This window comes from Trichoplusia ni, chromosome 1, assembly GCF_003590095.1.
Source record: "Trichoplusia ni isolate ovarian cell line Hi5 chromosome 1, tn1, whole genome shotgun sequence".
NCBI classification, from domain to species: Eukaryota; Metazoa; Arthropoda; class Insecta; order Lepidoptera; family Noctuidae; genus Trichoplusia; species Trichoplusia ni.
In genome coordinates, this window is record NC_039478.1 from 100,616 (window position 1) to 121,289 (window position 20,674).

General features: G+C 34.9%; 2 protein-coding genes across 2 annotated transcripts; one reads left to right on the plus strand and one right to left on the minus strand.

The window, feature by feature from the left end:
• Positions 1 to 3,180: 3,180 nt before the first annotated feature.
• LOC113498757 (staphylococcal nuclease domain-containing protein 1) lies at positions 3,181 to 11,098 on the plus strand. Its single transcript, XM_026878934.1, has 10 exons — positions 3,181 to 3,355; positions 3,655 to 3,776; positions 6,479 to 6,779; positions 7,502 to 7,672; positions 7,781 to 8,006; positions 8,433 to 8,649; positions 8,742 to 8,945; positions 9,026 to 10,007; positions 10,085 to 10,324; positions 10,499 to 11,098. Exons 1-10 carry the CDS (start codon positions 3,305 to 3,307, stop codon positions 10,670 to 10,672), a joined length of 2,688 nt encoding a protein of 895 aa, XP_026734735.1. The 5' UTR covers positions 3,181 to 3,304; the 3' UTR covers positions 10,673 to 11,098.
• Positions 11,099 to 12,769: 1,671 nt separating this feature from the next.
• Positions 12,770 to 19,020, minus strand: LOC113498852 (protein ABHD13). Its single transcript, XM_026879037.1, has 5 exons — positions 18,748 to 19,020; positions 17,490 to 17,718; positions 16,767 to 16,960; positions 16,432 to 16,592; positions 12,770 to 16,340 (listed from the first exon to the last, which is right to left on the minus strand). The coding sequence occupies exons 1-5, from the start codon at positions 18,878 to 18,880 to the stop codon at positions 16,044 to 16,046; spliced, it is 1,014 nt and encodes a 337-aa protein (XP_026734838.1). The 5' UTR covers positions 18,881 to 19,020; the 3' UTR covers positions 12,770 to 16,043.
• Positions 19,021 to 20,674: the final 1,654 nt, after the last annotated feature.

The window sequence follows — 20,674 nt, forward strand, 5'->3', positions numbered from 1 at the left end:
TTTTTTTTGGACGTATTTTTTTGTTTTTACTTTTTTTATAATGAAGCATTAAAAATACATATATACAACTAGAAAAAAAAAATATTCGGCAAAACAACGTTTGCTGGGTCAGCTAGTAATTTATAAAACTAGATATAATAACATCATATTTTTTTTTTGTCTATCACGCATTCTTGAATCGCGTGTTTCACAATATTATCTGACTGGCTTGTCAAAAACAGAGTTTAAGAACTACCATTGTGAATGAGAGAGGCTACTTCGCGCTATGATGATACGCCTTTCGCTTTCGCAACCGCACCCATAGATAACAATATTTAGTGTCAAATTTAATCTAATTTCCATTAATTATTCATCGGCCATTGTAAATAGTGGAAGTGGGGCCCAGGTAGTTTGATAATCAGCTCTCGCATTTCTGCTTAGCAACATTTACGCCTATTAAATAAACCTACCATCTATTATCCAAATTAATTTTAAATCACTTTTTATATGTTTACCTGCCTGCCTTCAATCTGCCACCTAGTTTTTTTTTAATATAGTAACATATTTATCTCTGTAGGGGCCAACTTAGCATTCTTACTTTTAAACACAAGTAAACGTATCCGAATTATAGAAGAGCAGTATTCCGTTAAAAACTCTACTGTGTGTAAAAAAATATATGAGCTTACTCATTAATGTTGTTTTCACTGAAAAATAGAAATCAATTAAAAATACTTAATTGCTAAAAAAGTAATGGTTTTGTAATTGATTTCTTCATTATTTCAAGAAGTAAAGTTTGTAAAAGTAGTGTGCAAGATGTTACTTACTTTCAAGGAACAAATGACAGGTCACAGCAGGTCGTTGACTCCGATTTCGTCCTAAAGCACAGAATATTATCTACGCCTTGAAATTTGTACTTTAAATCTGAATTAAATCTGCCATAATTTGATAGAAAATTTTACTTTCGCTGTTCACAAAGTACCGAAACGTCGTAAATTTTAAAATAGATACCTAATATCGGTTGAATTCCATGCCTAAGTATATAAGTAGATTAGGAGATTATACATATAGTTGCTTTAAGAGAATAGTAACTTCATAATAGATTCGATTCCGATTCAAAGAGATCCAACTGCAGAAACATCTACAACATTACACTAAACCGAAGGTGAGTACTCACTGTAAATAAAATTAAATAATCATTTATTATTTAAGGCACCAAATCGCGTTTCTAGTCATTTGTTTTTGGGCTAGAAATATCCTGCATAAATTGATTACATTTATTGTATACAGCAATCTTGCAGTACGTAACTTTTTCGGTGGAAAAGTTTTTTTGTTGCCTATTTTTAGTAATTATGTACTTTATAAATACTATACATATATGTCTCGTAAATCTAAGATGATTATGGTGCATCGACTTTTTTCTAAGTGTAACTACTATACGTGCTATAATTACCTACTATAAATTTGTAAATTGTTCGATAGGTTGTAACTTCCACTTATTTTAAAAATCATATCATACATATTATAGGTGTCCATAGCAATTGTGACTTTAAAATGAAATAACTGTTTAATAAACGGGAACAACAGAGATATCACTTTACGACTTTTAAAGTCACCGTAACTTAGTGTAAGGGCTGTTTTGCCAGATTCTTCCGTCCAATGTTGAGCGGCTGGATGGAGGTTGATAATCGTGTAGTCGATTTCCTTACGGGTCATTGTCGGTTCAGAAGCAAATTAATTTTATTTAAGCCTCATCGTTTCACCAGTGTCAGTGGCAGGAATCAGCAAATTTGATCTAACTGCACTTCGCATACTGTGTCAGGAAGAAAGTAGCGTAACCATTTCCCACACTTTCGGACCCCTATTTGAGAACCTCTGGATAAGGCCATATTTATTATACTTATTACAAAGCTCAGTGGGGCCCGATTTAGGCCAATGCGTGCCAGGCCAGTAGGATTATCAGAAGCAGTTAACGCGTGGCTGGGCTTTACTAAAAACTTGACACTCCCTTCCGCTCACCCATACGTGCTTTTTTCAGGCTTTCATAATACTTTTCATTCATACTTATCTGTGATTGGTAGCTTTCTCCATAATTAATGGATGAATGGCCTGACTTTTATTCTTCTTGTTTTTATTTTACAACATAATATAATGAACTTTGTACCTACATATTTCAAAGTCCGCGAAAAATATAACATGACAATATGTATGAAGAAACTAAATTCTTATTATTTAATGAGTCCTCCTAATATTTGTACATGATTTCATCTGTATTTTTTGTTTTGATCAACAATGCCTAAAATTCCATCAATTGATCAACCGGCTTTTATCAAATATAATGCTCTGGGAACCATGAACATAATTCAAATTATTCAATTTTGATAAAATAGCCCTTGATCAAAATACTTTGATTTAAAAAAAGGAAAGGTACTACGTTAATTAATATAGGGAGTGAATGGTTTATGGTAAACCTAAATAAAACGACGAGATTACACGTTCCACGTTGTATCACGTGTGCATATTTTTTTATTATGTGGCGTCAAATCTACCTTTATATCGATTTAGGTGATTTTTAGTGTGCAACACTATCATCAAGTCGATTACTCGTAGATTTGCCAAAGGAGTTATTCTCGTTAAGTTCGACCATATGAGTTCCATTTTACGATTATTTAAAAATAATTTATTTAACAATAAAGCAGAATAAAAATACTAAAATGATTAAAACATTGTAATTAATCGATTTTATTTAAAATCCAAGTTAAATTAAGTAACTTTATATCATATTTTCATGGTTTACTCTTTAATTTCTTTGGTATTCTTTTATAGCCTTTTTCGCAATATTGTATTATTTTTAGCCCTCCCAAGCTTACCTACTACCTAAATTATATAATATGGCTGTCTTCAGATAGGTAAATGTAGAAAAACATCTTTAAGGAATTTTGTTTGCTTAATACAAATCTTTATTAATGTTAATCAAGCCGTTGTGCAAACTATTATCCTCAGTTTAACTCATCTAAATACTATATATAATTTATAATATGTTATTTTTGCTCTACATTATAAATTAATAGTAAATTTTAAAGTTCAAAACTCAATTTCTTCGGATCAATAATCATTTAGTCGATTTACTACCGAGCAGTGTTGAGAATATCAGACCGTGTATTCTAGAGAAAGTATCAATTTAATCTATAAATTTTACACTCCTCAAATGTGGAAACACTAGCTGCGCGCCACCGCCACGTTTCGCCCAGTCTTGTTAGTTGTTCAATCACCAGTAATTTTATAAAATCTTCTTTTGCCGGAAATTAACTACAGAAATATATCCAAAATGAGTGCTCCAGCACCGGCGCCTGCTTACAAAATTGGTATAGTGAAGCAGGTAATACAACAAATATGTTTTTTTAATTCTCCTTTGCTCGTAAGCCAAGATGCCTCGTGCCGATCTAGCATAATTTGCCCCGTTGGCACCACATTGACCCTAAGATGTGTAGAAATACCAAACAGTCTGATTCTTGTTTGTTTCCTTTGATTTGTTTAGAATATTGGATTGGATCGATAACTGTAACTCATCCTTTTTGTGCCAACTGGTTCTTAAAATGGTCGCTAGAAGTGCACGTCGGTAGATATATTTATGTATGAACTTGCGCACTACAAAATATACCTATTTGTGCGAATCAGGTACTATCGGGAGATACGATTGTGATAAGAAGACAGCCACAGGGCGGGCCGCCTCCAGAGAAAATAATCGCTCTTTCTGGAATCACCGCGCCTAAACTAGCGCGCCAGAGGACTGCCAACAAGTGAGTGTTGCGCCCTAGTTCTTATTGATTATTACTTTGGTTAACATTAAAGTAATAACTTTTAATCATTGAAATGAACTATTTCAATGTGAAACACCAACAATAACATGCATTTAAGTAAAAGTCTCATTTTAACAATGGATCAATTTAATTCAGCTGAATTACAGTGGTCTATGTTACAAGGCAATATATTTACCTTGTAAACACAGTTCTAATGTTTCAATACAATTCATATGCCATAATCAAATAATAATGTCTCATATTTCATCTATGGCTATATATATATATATTGAACTTTATTGATTAATGCAATAGCGAATACAGTCATAATGAGGATCAATTCCTTTAATATAGATATTCAATAACACAATCCATGGTAATTAAAGTTGTCTTGTTAAGTATCAAAGCAAATTCATAAAGCTTTACTTAAGCTGCTAAGCTCGGACAAAATAAAGCTTCACTTGTAATTCTTGCAATATGGCTTCAATTGATTAAATTATTACATTATTATAACATTGTATACTAATTAATGTAACATGTCTAAATTTGGTAGCTTCAATATGGTGCTGCTAAACACAGATTCCATCAATTACTTCAACATATGGCAGTTACCAATTATCATTGTAATATAAAAGCTTCTGCCAGCGGCAAACTACATGTAGGTAAGAGGTCCTGCAATAACTTTTTGACTGCCACATCGATTTAAAGGAATACATTCTTGATATAGAATAGTTAAAGCATAACATATGTTACTGTCAAAATCAATATTGATGGTACATGGTAATATGTAGTAAGTTACATTGAATGGTGCTTGGTGCTCCTGTGGTGTAACTGGTAGTATGTTTGCGAAACCTCAAAACTACAGGTTGTTTACATGATTTCATGTATAAATCAATGAAAAATATGTTCATGTAACATAAATGGGATGAATTCCAGCTAAGTAACTATCTATACAAACTATGCTTAAAGACAACAACATATTCTATTACATTTTGTGTCACAAGTGATAAAAGTCTGTCAGGTAGTCAATTCATGAACACATTAAGTTATGGCACACTTACACGATTGGTAGTCAAAATGTTAAACCTAGGATACGTTCTTATTACAGCTTATGCTATAAAAATTAAAAGAATTTAGTGGCTAAACCGAATCTACTGAAGTCTTATCTACACCTAATGCAACATAGCTTGATACTAACCGCTTACAAATCTAGTTTCCGCACTTACATTGGGTTTAGCAGGGAATATTCCAGGATCATGAACACAACAACTAGATTCACCAATATTTGATGTAAGTTATGAGTGCTATAGTTAAAGATTCACTTAAATGACAATCGCATTGATGGCTCGGGTACACATAAATTGTTTTAAGTGGGTATCAATTGCTCCATCATTTCTACAATCATCCAACCTTGATAAAAATAATTACATGCATCTGCTATTAAGACTTCATTTAAGTCTTATCTTAAAGATACCTATGAAATAAAAGAAACAGCATAGAAGATGTCTTTGGGGGTATCTTTTATGCAAATCACAGCAACTGCAGGGGTTTTAGCTGGCACTATATTTGTTTCAAGGAAGCAATTTGCTGATGCTAATCATTTAAGCGGTCATATCAGAAACAGTATAGCTTACAGCTTTTGAGTACTCACTAGTAAAATATAAATGAAATATTTTGCACATGATTTTAAGAATTTATTCAACTTGATTTTGCTTTAAAACACATACATATTTAGATTTAGCGTCTTTTCGCTTTATTTATAAAAGACTACATGTTAGTCCATTATGCAAACACTTACATTTACACACTACAGTAACATTCAATAGTGCTAGATCATAAAGAACAAAACTCCTCTCTGATCTTAATTACGCTTAAATACTTTAAATATCACTGAAATCCAAGAAGTATACTCACAGAAGCTCTTAACCATCCTCCTTTGACATTTCACTTGACACATTCCATCAGCTATTGTTGTACATCACCTAAAATTACACATTTATCTTTTGGCGAAGCTGCCCTTTCACTTCTAAGAAATCTTAACAATCTGCTCGCTTTATCAAAACCAACTTAAACTTGAAACAACCAGGATTACATTTGGTGTAAGGACCATCAACCTGGGGCCAAAGATCATTTACATTAATTGTTTAGAAAAAAAACTCAACTCATTTATTTAAAGTAATATCTGTAGTCTTATATTTGAAATATAACATGTATGCTACTTGCTCATTAAAAGATAATATTCAATTAATATCAGTACAGGAGACCATAGAATCATTTGCTAGTACATAGCAGACACTTGTGCTACACATGTGTAAGCCATCACAATAACTTGAGTGCATTATCACAGTAACGGGAATTAAAATTTCTTAGTCTACTTTATGATTAACCTGTTGTTAATTTTCTATATGTATGATAATCTACTTAAAGTTATATATAACATTGTTCATTTTATCTTTCATGCCTAATATAGGACGCGCATGAAGTTCTTCAAGTAGGTATTTTTGCTATGCTATTGATGTTGTGTTTGAATACAAAAAGTGCTTTAAGTTATTGTAACCTGCAAAGCGACAAATGTCTTATTAATTGCCAATATTAATGCAACCATAAAGTGCTTCGCGTTATTGAATATTTATTTAAGATTTTTTCCACTTACACAAAAACATATTATTGTACAATTGCTAAATACAGTTTTACCTTGACAGTGATACTGAAACCAAGGATGAGCCGTACGCTTGGGAGGCTCGCGAATTCCTCAGGAAGTTAGTAGGCAGAGAGGTAATTTTTACAGCTGAGAAACCTCCTAACTCAGCAACCAGGGAGTATGGTAGTGTGTGGGCTGGAAAGGACCCCACTAAAGACGAAAACTTGACTGAAGCTCTTCTCGCTGAGGGATTAGCTAAAGTTAGAGATGGTGGCAGAAACATACCCCAGCTGAAGAGACTTGTTGAGATTGAAGATGTAGCGAAATCACAAGGAAAAGGTATCTGGGGAAGCGATCTGCAGGTAATTTATATTTAGTTGCTTTTGAGCTACATTATTTATTTGAAATGAGGAATGAGATTGATCTTGATCTTATTTAATTGTCTATCATTATCTATATAGTTCAGTTAAAATAACAGCACAGTGCTACTCAATTAATATTTTATCTGCACTAGATGTTCAATGCTAATAATACAGTAGCCTTGCTATATATTTCTAGTTAGGTCAGTGCTTGGTAAAGATAATTTATGAGATGAAATCACAATACCATTTTTGATTAGCAACTGCGGTCTGCCCTTATGTTCAACATTGTAAACACAAAGAACCTTTTTAATGTAAATAGATAAGTTAACAAAAGAAAACAAACAATACTAACAAAGAAAATGAATGCAAAAATCCCCTTAGGTGTTTGTAATTCAAGGCCTAGGAATAAAATATAGAGTTGCGAGTTTCTCTTATGCTAATGTCTGTCTTACCTGTGATTTTCCTAAGCAAGAGAATAACAGATGTGTATGATAAATTTACACTTATTTGTGTACTTGGATAACCTTTCTTCTCTTTACTCCCAGGATAGACTTGGAGTGTTACAATTTATAGATTTGCATTGTGGCAAAGAACGAAACGCACTGTGTTTTCAGTCTAGGCAGCACTTGACCCAGCAGCATTACATAGATCAGCTATCTGTTTATTAATTTCATGTCATCAAATTGTGGGCTATTAAAAAAAAATCATAATGCGGTATACAGGATCATGTTCGAGACATCAAATGGAGTGTTGAGAGCCCAAAGCAGTTTGTCAACAAATTCAACAATCTGCCAATCAAAGCCATCATTGAGTATGTGCGCGATGGTTCTACTGTCCGGCTTTGCCTGCTGCCGGAGTTCTATCAGATCACGCTCATGCTGTCTGGTATTAGAGTAAGTGAAATTAACGAGGGATTATAAAAATGCTATTTATGACTTGACTTGCTGAGGACATTGATTACAAGCATTTTGTGATTACAAATTTCATTTTACTTTCCCTAGTGCCCTTCAGTCAGACAAGACGGCGAATCTGAACCCTACGCTGAAGAAGCTCGCTTCTTCCTCGAGTCCAAGCTGCTCCAGAAGGATGTGGAGGTGGTTTTGGAATCTGTCAATAATAACAACTTTGTAGGGACTATTTTACACCCACAAGGAAACATCGCGGAAGCTCTCTTGAGACAGGGTTTCGCCAGATGCGTTGATTGGTCTCTTGCTGTTATGAAGCAGGGTTAGTTCATTGTTACATATTATTTGTAGGAATAAGGCTTCTGCCCATTAATGTTTAACACCATAATGTAAATTTTGTAGTGAGGACTATGAATATTTAAAAATACTTAATTTCGTGAACTTTGGTTACTACATGAATTTAAAATCATCAAATATAACTAAATTAATTTTCTTCAATGGTCATGAATAGAATACTTGGCACTAACATAGATTGCTTATTGCCAAATACCGTCATGACACTACACCAACAAACACGAATATTGGTTGTATTTAGTATTGAGTTGATGTTTTAATTGATTTGCCATAAACTTTAAGTCCCATGTAAATTTTGTTTAAGGTATTTTTATAACTTAACAGTAGGCCTGAACCTTGCTTTATCATGACTTTAAGTATTACATAACATACTCACAAAAGCTATTTCATGTAGGTGCCAGCACTCTGAGGGCTGCTGAAAAGCAGGCTAAGGACGCCAGGCTCCGCATTTGGACAAACTACACCAGCAATGCCCCTATCATTGCTGCTAAAGACAAAGAATTTACTGCATCTGTCATGGAAGTGGTAAATGGAGACGCACTTGTTGTGAAGATGCCTAACAACACCCAGAAGAAAATATTCTTGGCTAGCATTAGACCACCGCGCGAAAAGTAAGTGCTCTCAATTAAAAAAATATGAGGCTAAGATTTTAAGGTTTGATTATATTTAAGGGTTTGGGCTAATGATTTTATTTTAAATACAGGAACAGTCCAGATGAGGAGGGTAAGAACTCACCACGCCCTAAAGGATTTAAACCCCTTTATGACATTCCGTGGATGTATGAAGCTCGCGAATTCCTCAGGAAGAAAGTAGTGGGCAAGAAAGTCAATGTCACTGTTGATTACATTCAGCCCGCTAAAGATAACTTTCCAGAGAAGAGTTGCTGCACTGTCATTTCAGGGGGAGTGTGAGTATCTGAAATGTCTTAACCAATAATAATATATTATTTATACAACTGAAATATTAATGACATTTTTATGGCTTTAGAAATTTGGCGGAAGCACTCGTGTCCAAGGGCTATGCTACTGTCGTGAGATACAGGAACGATAATGACCAGAGAAGCTCTCACTACGACAAACTCCTGGAAGCAGAACTTAAAGCTCAGAAAGCTGGCATTGGTGTTCATGCCAAGAAGGACATACCCACTCACCGCATCCAGGATACGAGTGGCGACTCTGCCAAAGCTAAGAAGTTCTTCCCCTTCCTTAAGCGTGCACAGAAGACTGAGGCAACTGTTGAATTTGTTGCCAGTGGATCTCGCATGCGCATATACATACCGAAGGAGTCGGTCCTGGTTACATTCTTACTTGCTGGCATCAACTGCCCTAGGGGCTCTCGCCCAGCCGTCGGGGGTGCCGGTGGAATGCAAAACGCTGAGCCATTTGGAGAAGAAGCCTTACAGTTCACCAAGGAAAAGTGCTTGCAACGCGACGTAGTTGTCACCATCGAGGAGATGGACAAAGCTGGCAATTTCATTGGATGGCTGTGGGTGGAGAATGAGAACTTGTCGGTGGCTCTTGTTGAGAATGGACTAGCAACAATGCACCACACTGCCGAATCCTCAGAATTCGCCAGACAGATTAAGAATGCTGAAGAAAATGCTAGCAAGAATCGTTTGGGCTTATGGAAAGATTTCGTAGAGGTTGAAAAGGAGGCTGAAAAAGAAAGGAATGCCCCCATACAAGACCGCACTGTCAAATATGATAAGGTGATCATTACTGAAGTTACACCGGAGGGCAACTTCTATGCTCAAAACATTGACATGGGCAGTCGACTTGAAAGTCTGATGGAAAAAATTCATCAGGAATTTAAGTCAAATCCTCCACTAGGTGGAGCTTACATGCCAAGGCGGGGCAACATTTGTGCAGCTCGGTTCACATTGGATGATCAATGGTACAGGGCTAAGGTGGAGAAGATAACTGAAGATAAACTGGCTCATGTGTTCTACATTGATTACGGAAACCGCGAGGTAGGCTTAGGTGTCCCTGTGTGTATGGTGTGTGGTTAAGAAGTCAATATTTTATATTTACTGTTTCTTTTGCGTAGGTGCTGAGCACCGCCAGATTGGCGGCTTTACCTGCCGGTACAGAGATTGAGCCGCCATATGCCAACGAGTATGTGCTATGCTGCGTTAAGTTCCCATCGGATCCTGATGACCGATCTGAGGCCGTTGCAGTCTTCTCGGCCGACACGCTTAACAGGAAACTGCTTCTTAACGTTGAGACTCGTGGCTCTCCTCAAGGTGTTACCCTTGTTGATCCTAACACCAACGTCGACGTTGGCAAGGTAACAAATATCATTTTTTTTTAATGTTGGCAAACAAGTGTTCATTCCAAATGGTTTGACAGAGAATGATGATTTTATTTTTCATTTACGATTTTACCAGGGTATTTATAGTCCGTAATATAAGAAATATTAATGAGTTATAAGAAAACTAATGGTATATTTATTTTCGTATAGAACCTGATCAAGGAGGGACTCGTGCTGATGGAGTCGCTGCGCGACCACCGCCTGGCCGGGCTGGTGGCTGAGTACCGTGCCGCCCAGGAGCACGCCAAGAGCTCGCGCCTGAGCCTGTGGCGGCACGGAGATATCACCGACGATGATGCGGTGGAATTTGGTGCGCGTCGCTAGCGGGACGCCACGGCTTCTCCCACGCACCGTCAAAAGTGCGCTACCTGCACATCGTCGTTACACATCCATTCTACCGTTTACAAAGTCATCTTTCCATTTCTGTGAATGCGTTCATAATATTTAACCGATTTCTAATAAGTATCGATACTACCACACTGACGTCTTTCTTGTATTCATTTCCATCGGAGATAATCCGTTTAATACATATTCAATACTTAGAAATCGTGATTAAAAATATAAATGGGCAAATATAATGACTAATCGGTAATTTAGTGTAATTTCATGTGTAGCGAGGGAGGAGTCTTAAAGAACTTTTGAACATTTCGCGTAATATGATACTCGTGGCAAGCTGCCGCTAAAATTTGTATTTCTGCAAATATAATATTATTGTCAGGTTTAAGCAACGTATAATAATTATACATAAAATAATATCTATTAATAATAATTTTTAATTTAATACTTACGGTAATTAAAACAAATTGTTGATCTATTTACAATTTTTTTTACAGTTTTGTATATCCGAAAAAGAACGTTATATTTCGTTGTTAATTTCATTATTTAGTTATACACAATCCATTATGAATTTTATGTTTAGTATGATTTTTTTGATTCTATACTTGAACTTTCTATCGTTGTTATATTCCAATAACCGTCGTTTAAATGTCTATTAACATATTAAACTGTATATTTGTATCCATGCATTAATGTGAATTACTATGTATTATTATAGATGATATCAAAATGTAGTAGTGAGAATACTGAAATGTTTCATTTGTATTCATATTTGGACAATTGTATGAGTGTTTTGGAATTCCAACCACATATAATAGCTTCGTATTTCGTGCTTTTAAGAATATTGTATGACCTACCTCTCTCCTTGAGATGTTTATAGACTTTAATTTTACATAAATTCATTAGGGTACCATACGTGGAGGAATGTTAAATAAAACTTCGTATATTAAAATAAATATTTTAGGAATTCATTGTTGTTTTTATTATCCTTATTAAGGCTATATACGTGAATCTGTTTAACAGGCCTGCAACAAGAGGAAGTTTTTCATACACAAGGGATATTCCATTCAATACTTGCAGTCGGAAATTGTATAAAGGTCTTAAATGTTAAATTAGTAACAAATAGACGGAATGAGATCTGTTTAAATAGGCCAACTATCGCGCTCTTTTGGTCTAAAGCATAATGCTGATGAAGTTGTCATGTAACAATAACTTTAAAATTATCTAAACTTGCACGCCTCTTCTTTCACTTCATATGGACATTTTTACAAAGTTTACATTTTTAGGCTAATTAGACAATTATAAAAAGAGAGCTTACATACTTATTCATATGCCGAATTTCGATGTTGATGGCTGTATCGTAATTAGTACATGACATTATCATATAATTTGTATGTCTGCCCCGCGCGTGCGCACCTCTTTATCTGTGTGAGGCGGGGCCCTCACTTCTGCTCTGGTCCGAAGGGCGAGGGAGTGAAAAGCTGTCGTCTCCTGCGAAGCTGTCAAGCAAAGGAGCTAATCAAGGCAAAGAACTTAGTCCTATTCACGCAGGAGATGCTCTAGACGTCGGGGTCCAAGTGTTGACTCCCGGCCACCGCAGGCGCGGGTCTGCGGCTGGTTAGTCACAGGTAGCACTGTTGGTCACTGCTAGACTGCCTGCCTGCCTATTTTTACGAAATCATCAGTGTCGCTAGTCCAATTCGCATTTGAACTGTATTTTTCTGAATGGTATATTTCTTGAATCGCCTGCTATTAAGTGAAGTGACCTAATTCCTTTTAACAGAATTTTTGGTGTCATTTGCTTTTTGGTTTTAGGTTCAGCTATTGAACATTCTTGCCTACACATACAGTTGTCTTGAAATCTGTTTTTCAAAAGTGCGGCCTGTTTCGCGATTTTCATCTTGCTGAGGAAAGCCATTCAATTGATTGAATATTTTTTTCCTAACACGATTTTCACCTAACACCGAGTTAGTAGTGTACTAAACGTCACTTCATGGCCAATTTGACATGTAGGTCAACTAAACGCGGGCAGAGTATAGGCTATGGTATAGGGATACAAAAATAAAAAACAGTTTTTACAAAATATAATTTAGTAAAATAAGAGCGGATTTTTTTATTAACTTGTTGGAAACCAGCGTAGTCTAATAGACTACACAGCTAACATTATGCATAGCAGTGGAAGAACGAGCTTACGAAGTCATGCGTTTATAATATTTCATTATATCATCTGCGATAAATATATTGTATTTTATTACATCTAAATACATAAGTAAACAAGTTATAATCAACAATATTTCTTCTCTTGAAGTATAAGATCCGATATCTATAGAAAGAACTGAAAGATATGCCGTAGTATCTGCTGCAGTCAGTACCTACTACACACATAAGGAAATATTAAAATGAGCAAATACAAAATTTCAAAGTACAAAATACAAACTTGAAAATCTTGTACACTACGTAATATAATTAAAAAAGAACATGGCAATATAATAGCCAATTCTGGAAGCGGCTTATCATTTTAAAGACACTACAAATAAGACCACAAACGGTAGTAAGTAAAATACATAATATAAATAAGTGTTATTGCTTTTTAACGTGCCAAATAACTATTTTTTTCAATAAAAGGCAAACCTTACACTAATTCATAAACTGTATAAGAAGTTATCTTGCTATGTATATTTTCTTAATGATTTAATAAACATTGACCAATAAATAATCACATTGCCGTATTTACTTTCTCATTTGTTAATTTCTACAATTAAATAGGGCGCCGGCAGAGGTCGGTTATCCTAAATATTAACCCTCAACCAAGTGACACATTTGCACAACCGGTAAGAATCGGTATCGTCAAGATCGAGATGACAGATCAAAGTAATGCAACTTAGAAAAAAAAGTATCCTCCATACATTAGAGTGCCAACGCCACTTGACTAAAAGTTGAACATTAGATAGTTCTTTATGGGATCTAGGCCCCAATTCCGCTATTCATAATGGCTGATGAATGAATGGAAATAGGATTAAAATCGCTTATAATAATTGGAAATTCAGACTTAAATAGCGGAATTGGGCACTTGTCCTAGTTTTTACATATTTTCGCCGACCAGTTCTTTTGACAGGAAGGTATAACATCTAAATTAATTTAACATACAATAATTTAAATTCTATTTTACGATAAAATGAAGAGTTTGAATTTTTCGTATTCATAAATGTATTTCCTCACTACGTTATTGCACGGTAGAATGCTTTTCCTACCGACGCCTTTTCCATGCTTTAGTTTACACGAAGATTTACATTTAACTTCATCTTACACAATTAATATAACACCTGATAGGTCATCAGCACGAATAAGGTTTATACATCACAGCAGTAGCTACAATATAGAAAATAAATACAACAAGTAAATAACAGGTACGTACTTAGTGTACTTCTGATATGTATTAACGTAAATCAATAGAGTGCAATTATAACTAATGTTAATGCGAATTGACAGGTTGCTTGGTCATTAAAATTATCGATCGGTAGGTTTTATTCTCTTTTTTATTTATAGACGGTCCTGAAATAGTCATAGTAATTTCTCTGAGTCGTTAGCTAGTAGCAAGCGTAGTTCTAATTCAGGCCACTGCAAAAAATAGCGCTAGTATTCTGCGCGTGTCTTCTCCACAAAACTTGTAACATGTTCACAGTTACGCACATGTACCAGCATTTGGACGTCACGGTGGCATTGAACTAATGATCAATAGTCTCGCGTATACTTCGTGATTTAATTAAACATTGTCATTTTTGTAGTATATTTAATACTAAAACACTAACCTATACTTTACGAATAAAGATTATAAAAGCAATTCGCTATAAAACATAATATGATTAATTTAGTATTCCATGCATATTCTCTATTAGGGGTTATCTATAAATTATGTCACAATAAACATACCATAATCATTCTTTCTTAGATCCTCTCCGTTATTGCAGCTCGTCACATTCGTGAACCAGTAACTTTAGTAAACTTCTTAATGTTGGTTAAAAAATTACAATTATGATATGAAAGACGTGACTACGCACGTCATGTTTGTTGCCCCCTTTCTAAACAGATGTAATTACGGGATGACTCCCCAACTCCCTATGAACGTCTTTTATATAAATCCGACAAGGTAACAATGAATATATAAGAATTATCATAAAATACGCTAACATGTATTTATTGCTAAAGCTTGATAAAAATACAAATCGACAAAGGTTCTAGGATGTAGTCAGTTATATGTGTATCGAAGACCACAGTATTGTTGAATGAAAGAATAACTGAAAAAAGGCCATTCATAAAATATGAACCAGTAACCGTAGGGACGGACGATTGCCAAACAGCTCATAAACGCCTGAATTTGAAACAATTGAGTATATTGCTATGATAAATTATTATGATAACAATGATAGCACATCCCAACTTGGTATATTAAATAAATAGGTACCTAGTTGGTTTCTGTGCTAGCTAAATATATAGGCTCTAATGAATGTCTCTAATATCAACAAACCGATTGCTTTGGCTATAAAAATATGATAATTCTATAACGAATTGATTTAACTACAGCCCTTTCATACTAAGGCATTTCTTAGAAAGACGTTACTTATTAATACTGGCGAAATAACAAAATCAGTCGAACGCATGGCAATGTATGAGGCTGATTGTGCCTCACAGGAATTTTGGACCACAACATGATAGTGTACCTTCGAGCACAGGACAAGATGATGAACACTCAATCTGACAGTCAGTTACATTAGAGTACTTCAACAGCTTTAGAGTTTCACTGGATTATACTACTTAATTCGATAAGAAAAATAGAGATATTGTGCCCGAGGTCTTTGCTATTCTGTCGTAGCTGTGGCAGCTTAGTTTTATCTGTCTTGAAGACTAAATATTGTAAATATTAGTACATCTAGAATTTTTAAAGTTAAGTTTGTATTTAAATGAGGATAATCAGGATTGCCGGGTGAGTAATAATAACATTTAATAATATCTTATGGCTCCTACACAAGTATAGGAAAAACGCAGCAAACAACAGAATCAGATTGTCAATCGCATGTGGGCTTAGCGTGTACAGAGAGGCAATCACCAAAATAAGGACACATTTCTGGAAAAGCCAGAGAGTCCTGCGAGCACCCAACAATCCTGACTCCCAACAAAACATAACTCAGTATCATCATAAGCATCGCCATTTGTACCTAACACATTGAAAATTTGGAATTATTACCTATGTAATTACTACAGAAATTTAAAAACCTATTAAAATATATTTCTATATAAAAATTTGTAAAATTATAATTAAATACATACTATATTTTGTCTAGTATTAAATAGCTTGTACATTCTATACTGTATGCACTATAGTGTGTCTATTTGAATTTGTATCATCATCAAAGAATGGGCCTATCTCGTCCGGTAATGGTGGCACATTTAACAGGAATTGTTGAATGGACGAGTAGTAGTCCCTGCAGGTCCAGGTGTCGTCGTGGCCGCCGCCCGGCATCACCACTATCTTCTTGCACACCGCGCCGCACCGCATGTACAGCTCTTTGGCCATCGCCGGCGGGACCAGAGAGTCGTTAGACCCGCACAACACAAGAGTAGGGGTCATTACGCGCCCCATTTTTTGTAGCGACATGTACTGGAAATTAGAAACAATAATAATTAATATTTAGTTATGTAAGTGATTTTTTCGGTGTGTATTTGGTATGTGTGAATTGCTGTAAACCAACCTTGTTTTTGTGGCAAAACATTGGTAGCCAGTTCAAATATTTCCATTTCAATATCACTTTTGCCATGTCAGGAATACTGGTGAATGTGTTCTCAACAACAAGAGCCCATATCTTGTTCCTGTACTCTAGTCTCGAGGCTAGGTCAATCGCTATGGCACCTCCTGTAAAATGGAATAGATATTCAAAATAACTAAAGAGTTCTTATGAATTCATTTAAATATGCGCGAATATAATCTTTGCATTGCACATGCCGATCGCTCTGCACGAATTGGAGACTTATATTAGATTTACGCCAAGTCGCAAGCGGCAGCTTATTCTGAATAAATATTTCTTACCAAGTGATCTCCCAAACACTATAAGTTTACTGACATCAATGTCTGTCCTCTGCATTATGTAATCCAGGGCTGACTGTGCATCCACGTACAATCCTTTCTCTGTAGGAGAGCCCTCAGACAAGCCATAGCCTCGATACTCAACCATTAAGATATTTATGTTTAATTTGTGAAAGAAACCGGATACATTGGATAGCCTAAAAACATACATAACATGAGAAATTACAAATTACCTATAGTATATTCTATTGTGTATTTGGTAGATAGTAAGTAATGTTTTGGTATTAAAATAGTAAATATTGTGATACATTAGTTCATTGACTAAATTCCTCTTGAAACATTAGTGTAGTCCTCTTGAAACAGATTAGATATTCAAAAAGCAAAGTTTTTACATGAAATAAGGCTCTTTTGATCGCATGTTTAATATAATTTATGTAATATCACATGAAAGTAGGAGAACTGCAAAAAAAACTTTTGATGACTTTCCTGGAGCCACAGAATGTATTATTTTGAAATGCAAATGTAGGTATGGATCAAAGTGTAACAGACACATATCATTGTCTAATTTGGCTAGTAGGTGTAACCATACTACATACTGAAATTTAATCATCACTGAGCCGTGTTGACTGACTGATATAAAAAAATATAGAGATAAAAGATAACAGGTACTGGAGGGTTATGTGTGATAATGTGTACAAAAAGTATGATAACATGTGGCAGACTAACCTCTGGCCCATGTTGCCAGCATTGCCGTGGAAGTATATCATGGTAGGCTTATGATTGCTGTTGACCGTTTGTTTTATCAAAAACATATGAATCTTTATCCCATCCTTGTTATTTATTTTTATACTTTCATACGGTAGTTTGTAGTTGCTCGGTTGTAGGACAAACACTCTTGAGTCTGGAGGGTCATTGGGATAGTACAGCAATAGGTCTTGTGCATTAAAAAGAATCCCTGTAGACAAACAATTAAAGTGAATTGTTGAATAAACATAACTCAGATTTCTAAACATTGACAGACAATATCAAATCAATCAACAAGCTTTATATCAATTAAGATCAATATCATCAATACTATGAGTCATGAAAAAATATTTCAAGGGCAAAGTACTGCTAGCTACTTGTTAACCATTGAAACAATCAATGAAAATCTGTATGAACATTTATATTTTGTCTATATAAGACTGTTCCAAAACCACTGATCAGACTGTAGTAGGTTTAGTTTCATTGTCCCGAACAAATTGTTTTCTCTAGCCTATTTTCGATAGGCTACCGAGTATAACCATGATAGCTATGCAGTTGAAATGTTCACAGATGTATTTCTATTGCCACAATAACACCAAATACCTAAATCAAAAAACAATCTTCAGGGCATTATAGATCATGCTTTACATGTTTATTGCTCATGCAGGTAAAGTAGAGGTAGGACACTTTGAAAGCCTATAGGTGTTTAGAAACTTTTGATGCAAGTTTGCACATCAACCTGGTATCAAGTGGACAAGCTATGAAAATATACTTATTTCTGCAGTTTGTATTATTAAATATTAGAAAGGTAAGAGACAGTGTTAAATTATGAGATAAAGGAAACTTTATTTCTATATTGGCAGAGCATAATTTGATCATATTAGGTATTGATTCTTGATTTTCCTTGTAGGAAACAAAATCCATATTTCAGTGCCTACAGCCTTCAATTGGATATATGAAATTCACCCGGAATAGCACATTGCAACCTCTTTTTTGGTAATTAGGTCGAAAACAATTGGCATCACTTCATATTTAAAGTAATCAACTAATTAATTAATTCATAGTGATGTAGACAGTTGGAGAAAATTTCATTAAAGTAGCGTATATTTTAAGCCCAAGCGATTTGCAAATACCGAGTCCCAATCATCCTTAAAAATGTAAGGTCTATGTTATGCAAGCTTGCAAACTACCAGGAAAATAGAGGATCTGTATACAAAGATACAAGGTGATTTAGTCTTACCTGAGATGCCCAAGGTGAAAACAATAAATGCCGTTATAAACCCGTAATACCAAAACACCACTAGGCCAGCAAATAAAGTTAACGTCGACACAGCCCACAATCTATAAAGAATAATCCTAAGTATGTGACACATGTCTCAATATTTAGTAAATATATTTGCCGTAGATTAACTGATCTCTTTCATATTACGATCTAAACAAATTATAACTGGGGTAATTTATGTATGGTATAATTTTATTATCAACAATACCCACATTGATTGTCATTTTGTAAATAATAATGTGCGAGAATGCGAAATAAAAACTGTGAACAGTGTTGCCATTTTATAACATGAAGTAAAGGTAATTTACTCAAGTGAATTATTTATGATCAATATAATTTCATACTCTTCTGAACCTAATGTTTTTATGGAATAAAGCGTGACTAAAAATATAAATAATTAACTAAAATCTATTATTATATATTTTTGAAAAAAAAATCTATATACGCCTTGATTATAAATTCGTATATTGGTATACGTACACGCGTAACGTGTTGTGTGTTAATCTCAATCATTTATTTATAAGTACTTTCTACTCGTCATCATTTAATCACTCGCCATTTCTGTTGCTAAGCAATCGATACGATGACTTGAAAAATTGATATAAACTACTAATCCTATGAAATAGAATTACATAAAATAGTCAGATGATCACATAATTATTTTGAAACGATATAACAGCTTATTGACCTGTGTGAGAGTTGGAAACTTGGAACTCTTGGAATTGCCCGATTGCCGGGATAGCATGAATCATAGAGAAGGTAAAGGAAAGTCGCAATCGGGCTACTCGTCAGTCGTCTGTGTCAAGGATGACATTCAACCCTATTAAGAACTTTATGGTAAATCCGTTTTTTAACTCTGAGAACAAGGTAATATGATGTGACTATGTCTATCTTTAACCAAGCATACCTGTAACGGTTAACAGAATAAGGAAATTTAGTTAATATTACATTTAAAAAAATATAATTTTACTGTTAGGATTCCCTTGGTCATCCTCGTAGATAATTTTTCGTTAAAGTCCAACAAAACTTACATCAATACATCCCGGATACTGCCGGCCCCTTCAGTTGGGGTATAATTTATTTAATACTAATAAGAACCGATAATAATTTGCGGTATGTCAGACAAGTCACATCACGTGTTCTTTTATAGATAAAATAGTTCTGTTGCAAATAAACGTTCCCGAGTTCAGTAAGGCTTTACTCTTAATGATTCTAAAAGCGCCTTGCAGCATTTGCTCCATCATAGATCGCATGCTGGTGGTTTGCCTGTAGCGTATGCAATCTACCAATGATTTTTAGATTTGCAGCCTTTTAGGAAAATTCGCCTACAGTGGATTCCGTTGCATGTTCATGTGAGGGATAATGAGGAGGTGGATTTTTGTTACCAAACAGGCTATGACCTCAGGTATACCTTCAAATATTCTTCCACTATATTCTGATTTTTTTTCGGAACTCTGATTAGAGTATCGTTTAAATTTATGGCCAAAATACTTCGATGACCGTTCCCCCTATATTTATAGAGGCTTATGGTATCGGACTGTGAAAGTGGAGTGTGTGTTGGTGAATTCTGTGGATTGACTGCAATATACTTAACTTCCTTAATAGTAACGATTTCCTTAGGCTTCGTTCTAGACATATTTCATCGAGGAAGATTGCATATCTATACTATACTAATACTATAAAGTTGAAGAGTTTGTTTGTTTACCTAAACGCGCTAATCTCAGGAAGTACTGGTTCGAATTGAAAAATTACATACCGTAGAAGGTTTCGGTCACAGCATCATCGGCCTATCATTTTCCCAACTATGTTGGGGTCAGCTTCCAGTCTAACCAGATTCAGATAAGTACCAGTGTTTTACAAGGAGCGATTGCCTACCTGACCTCCT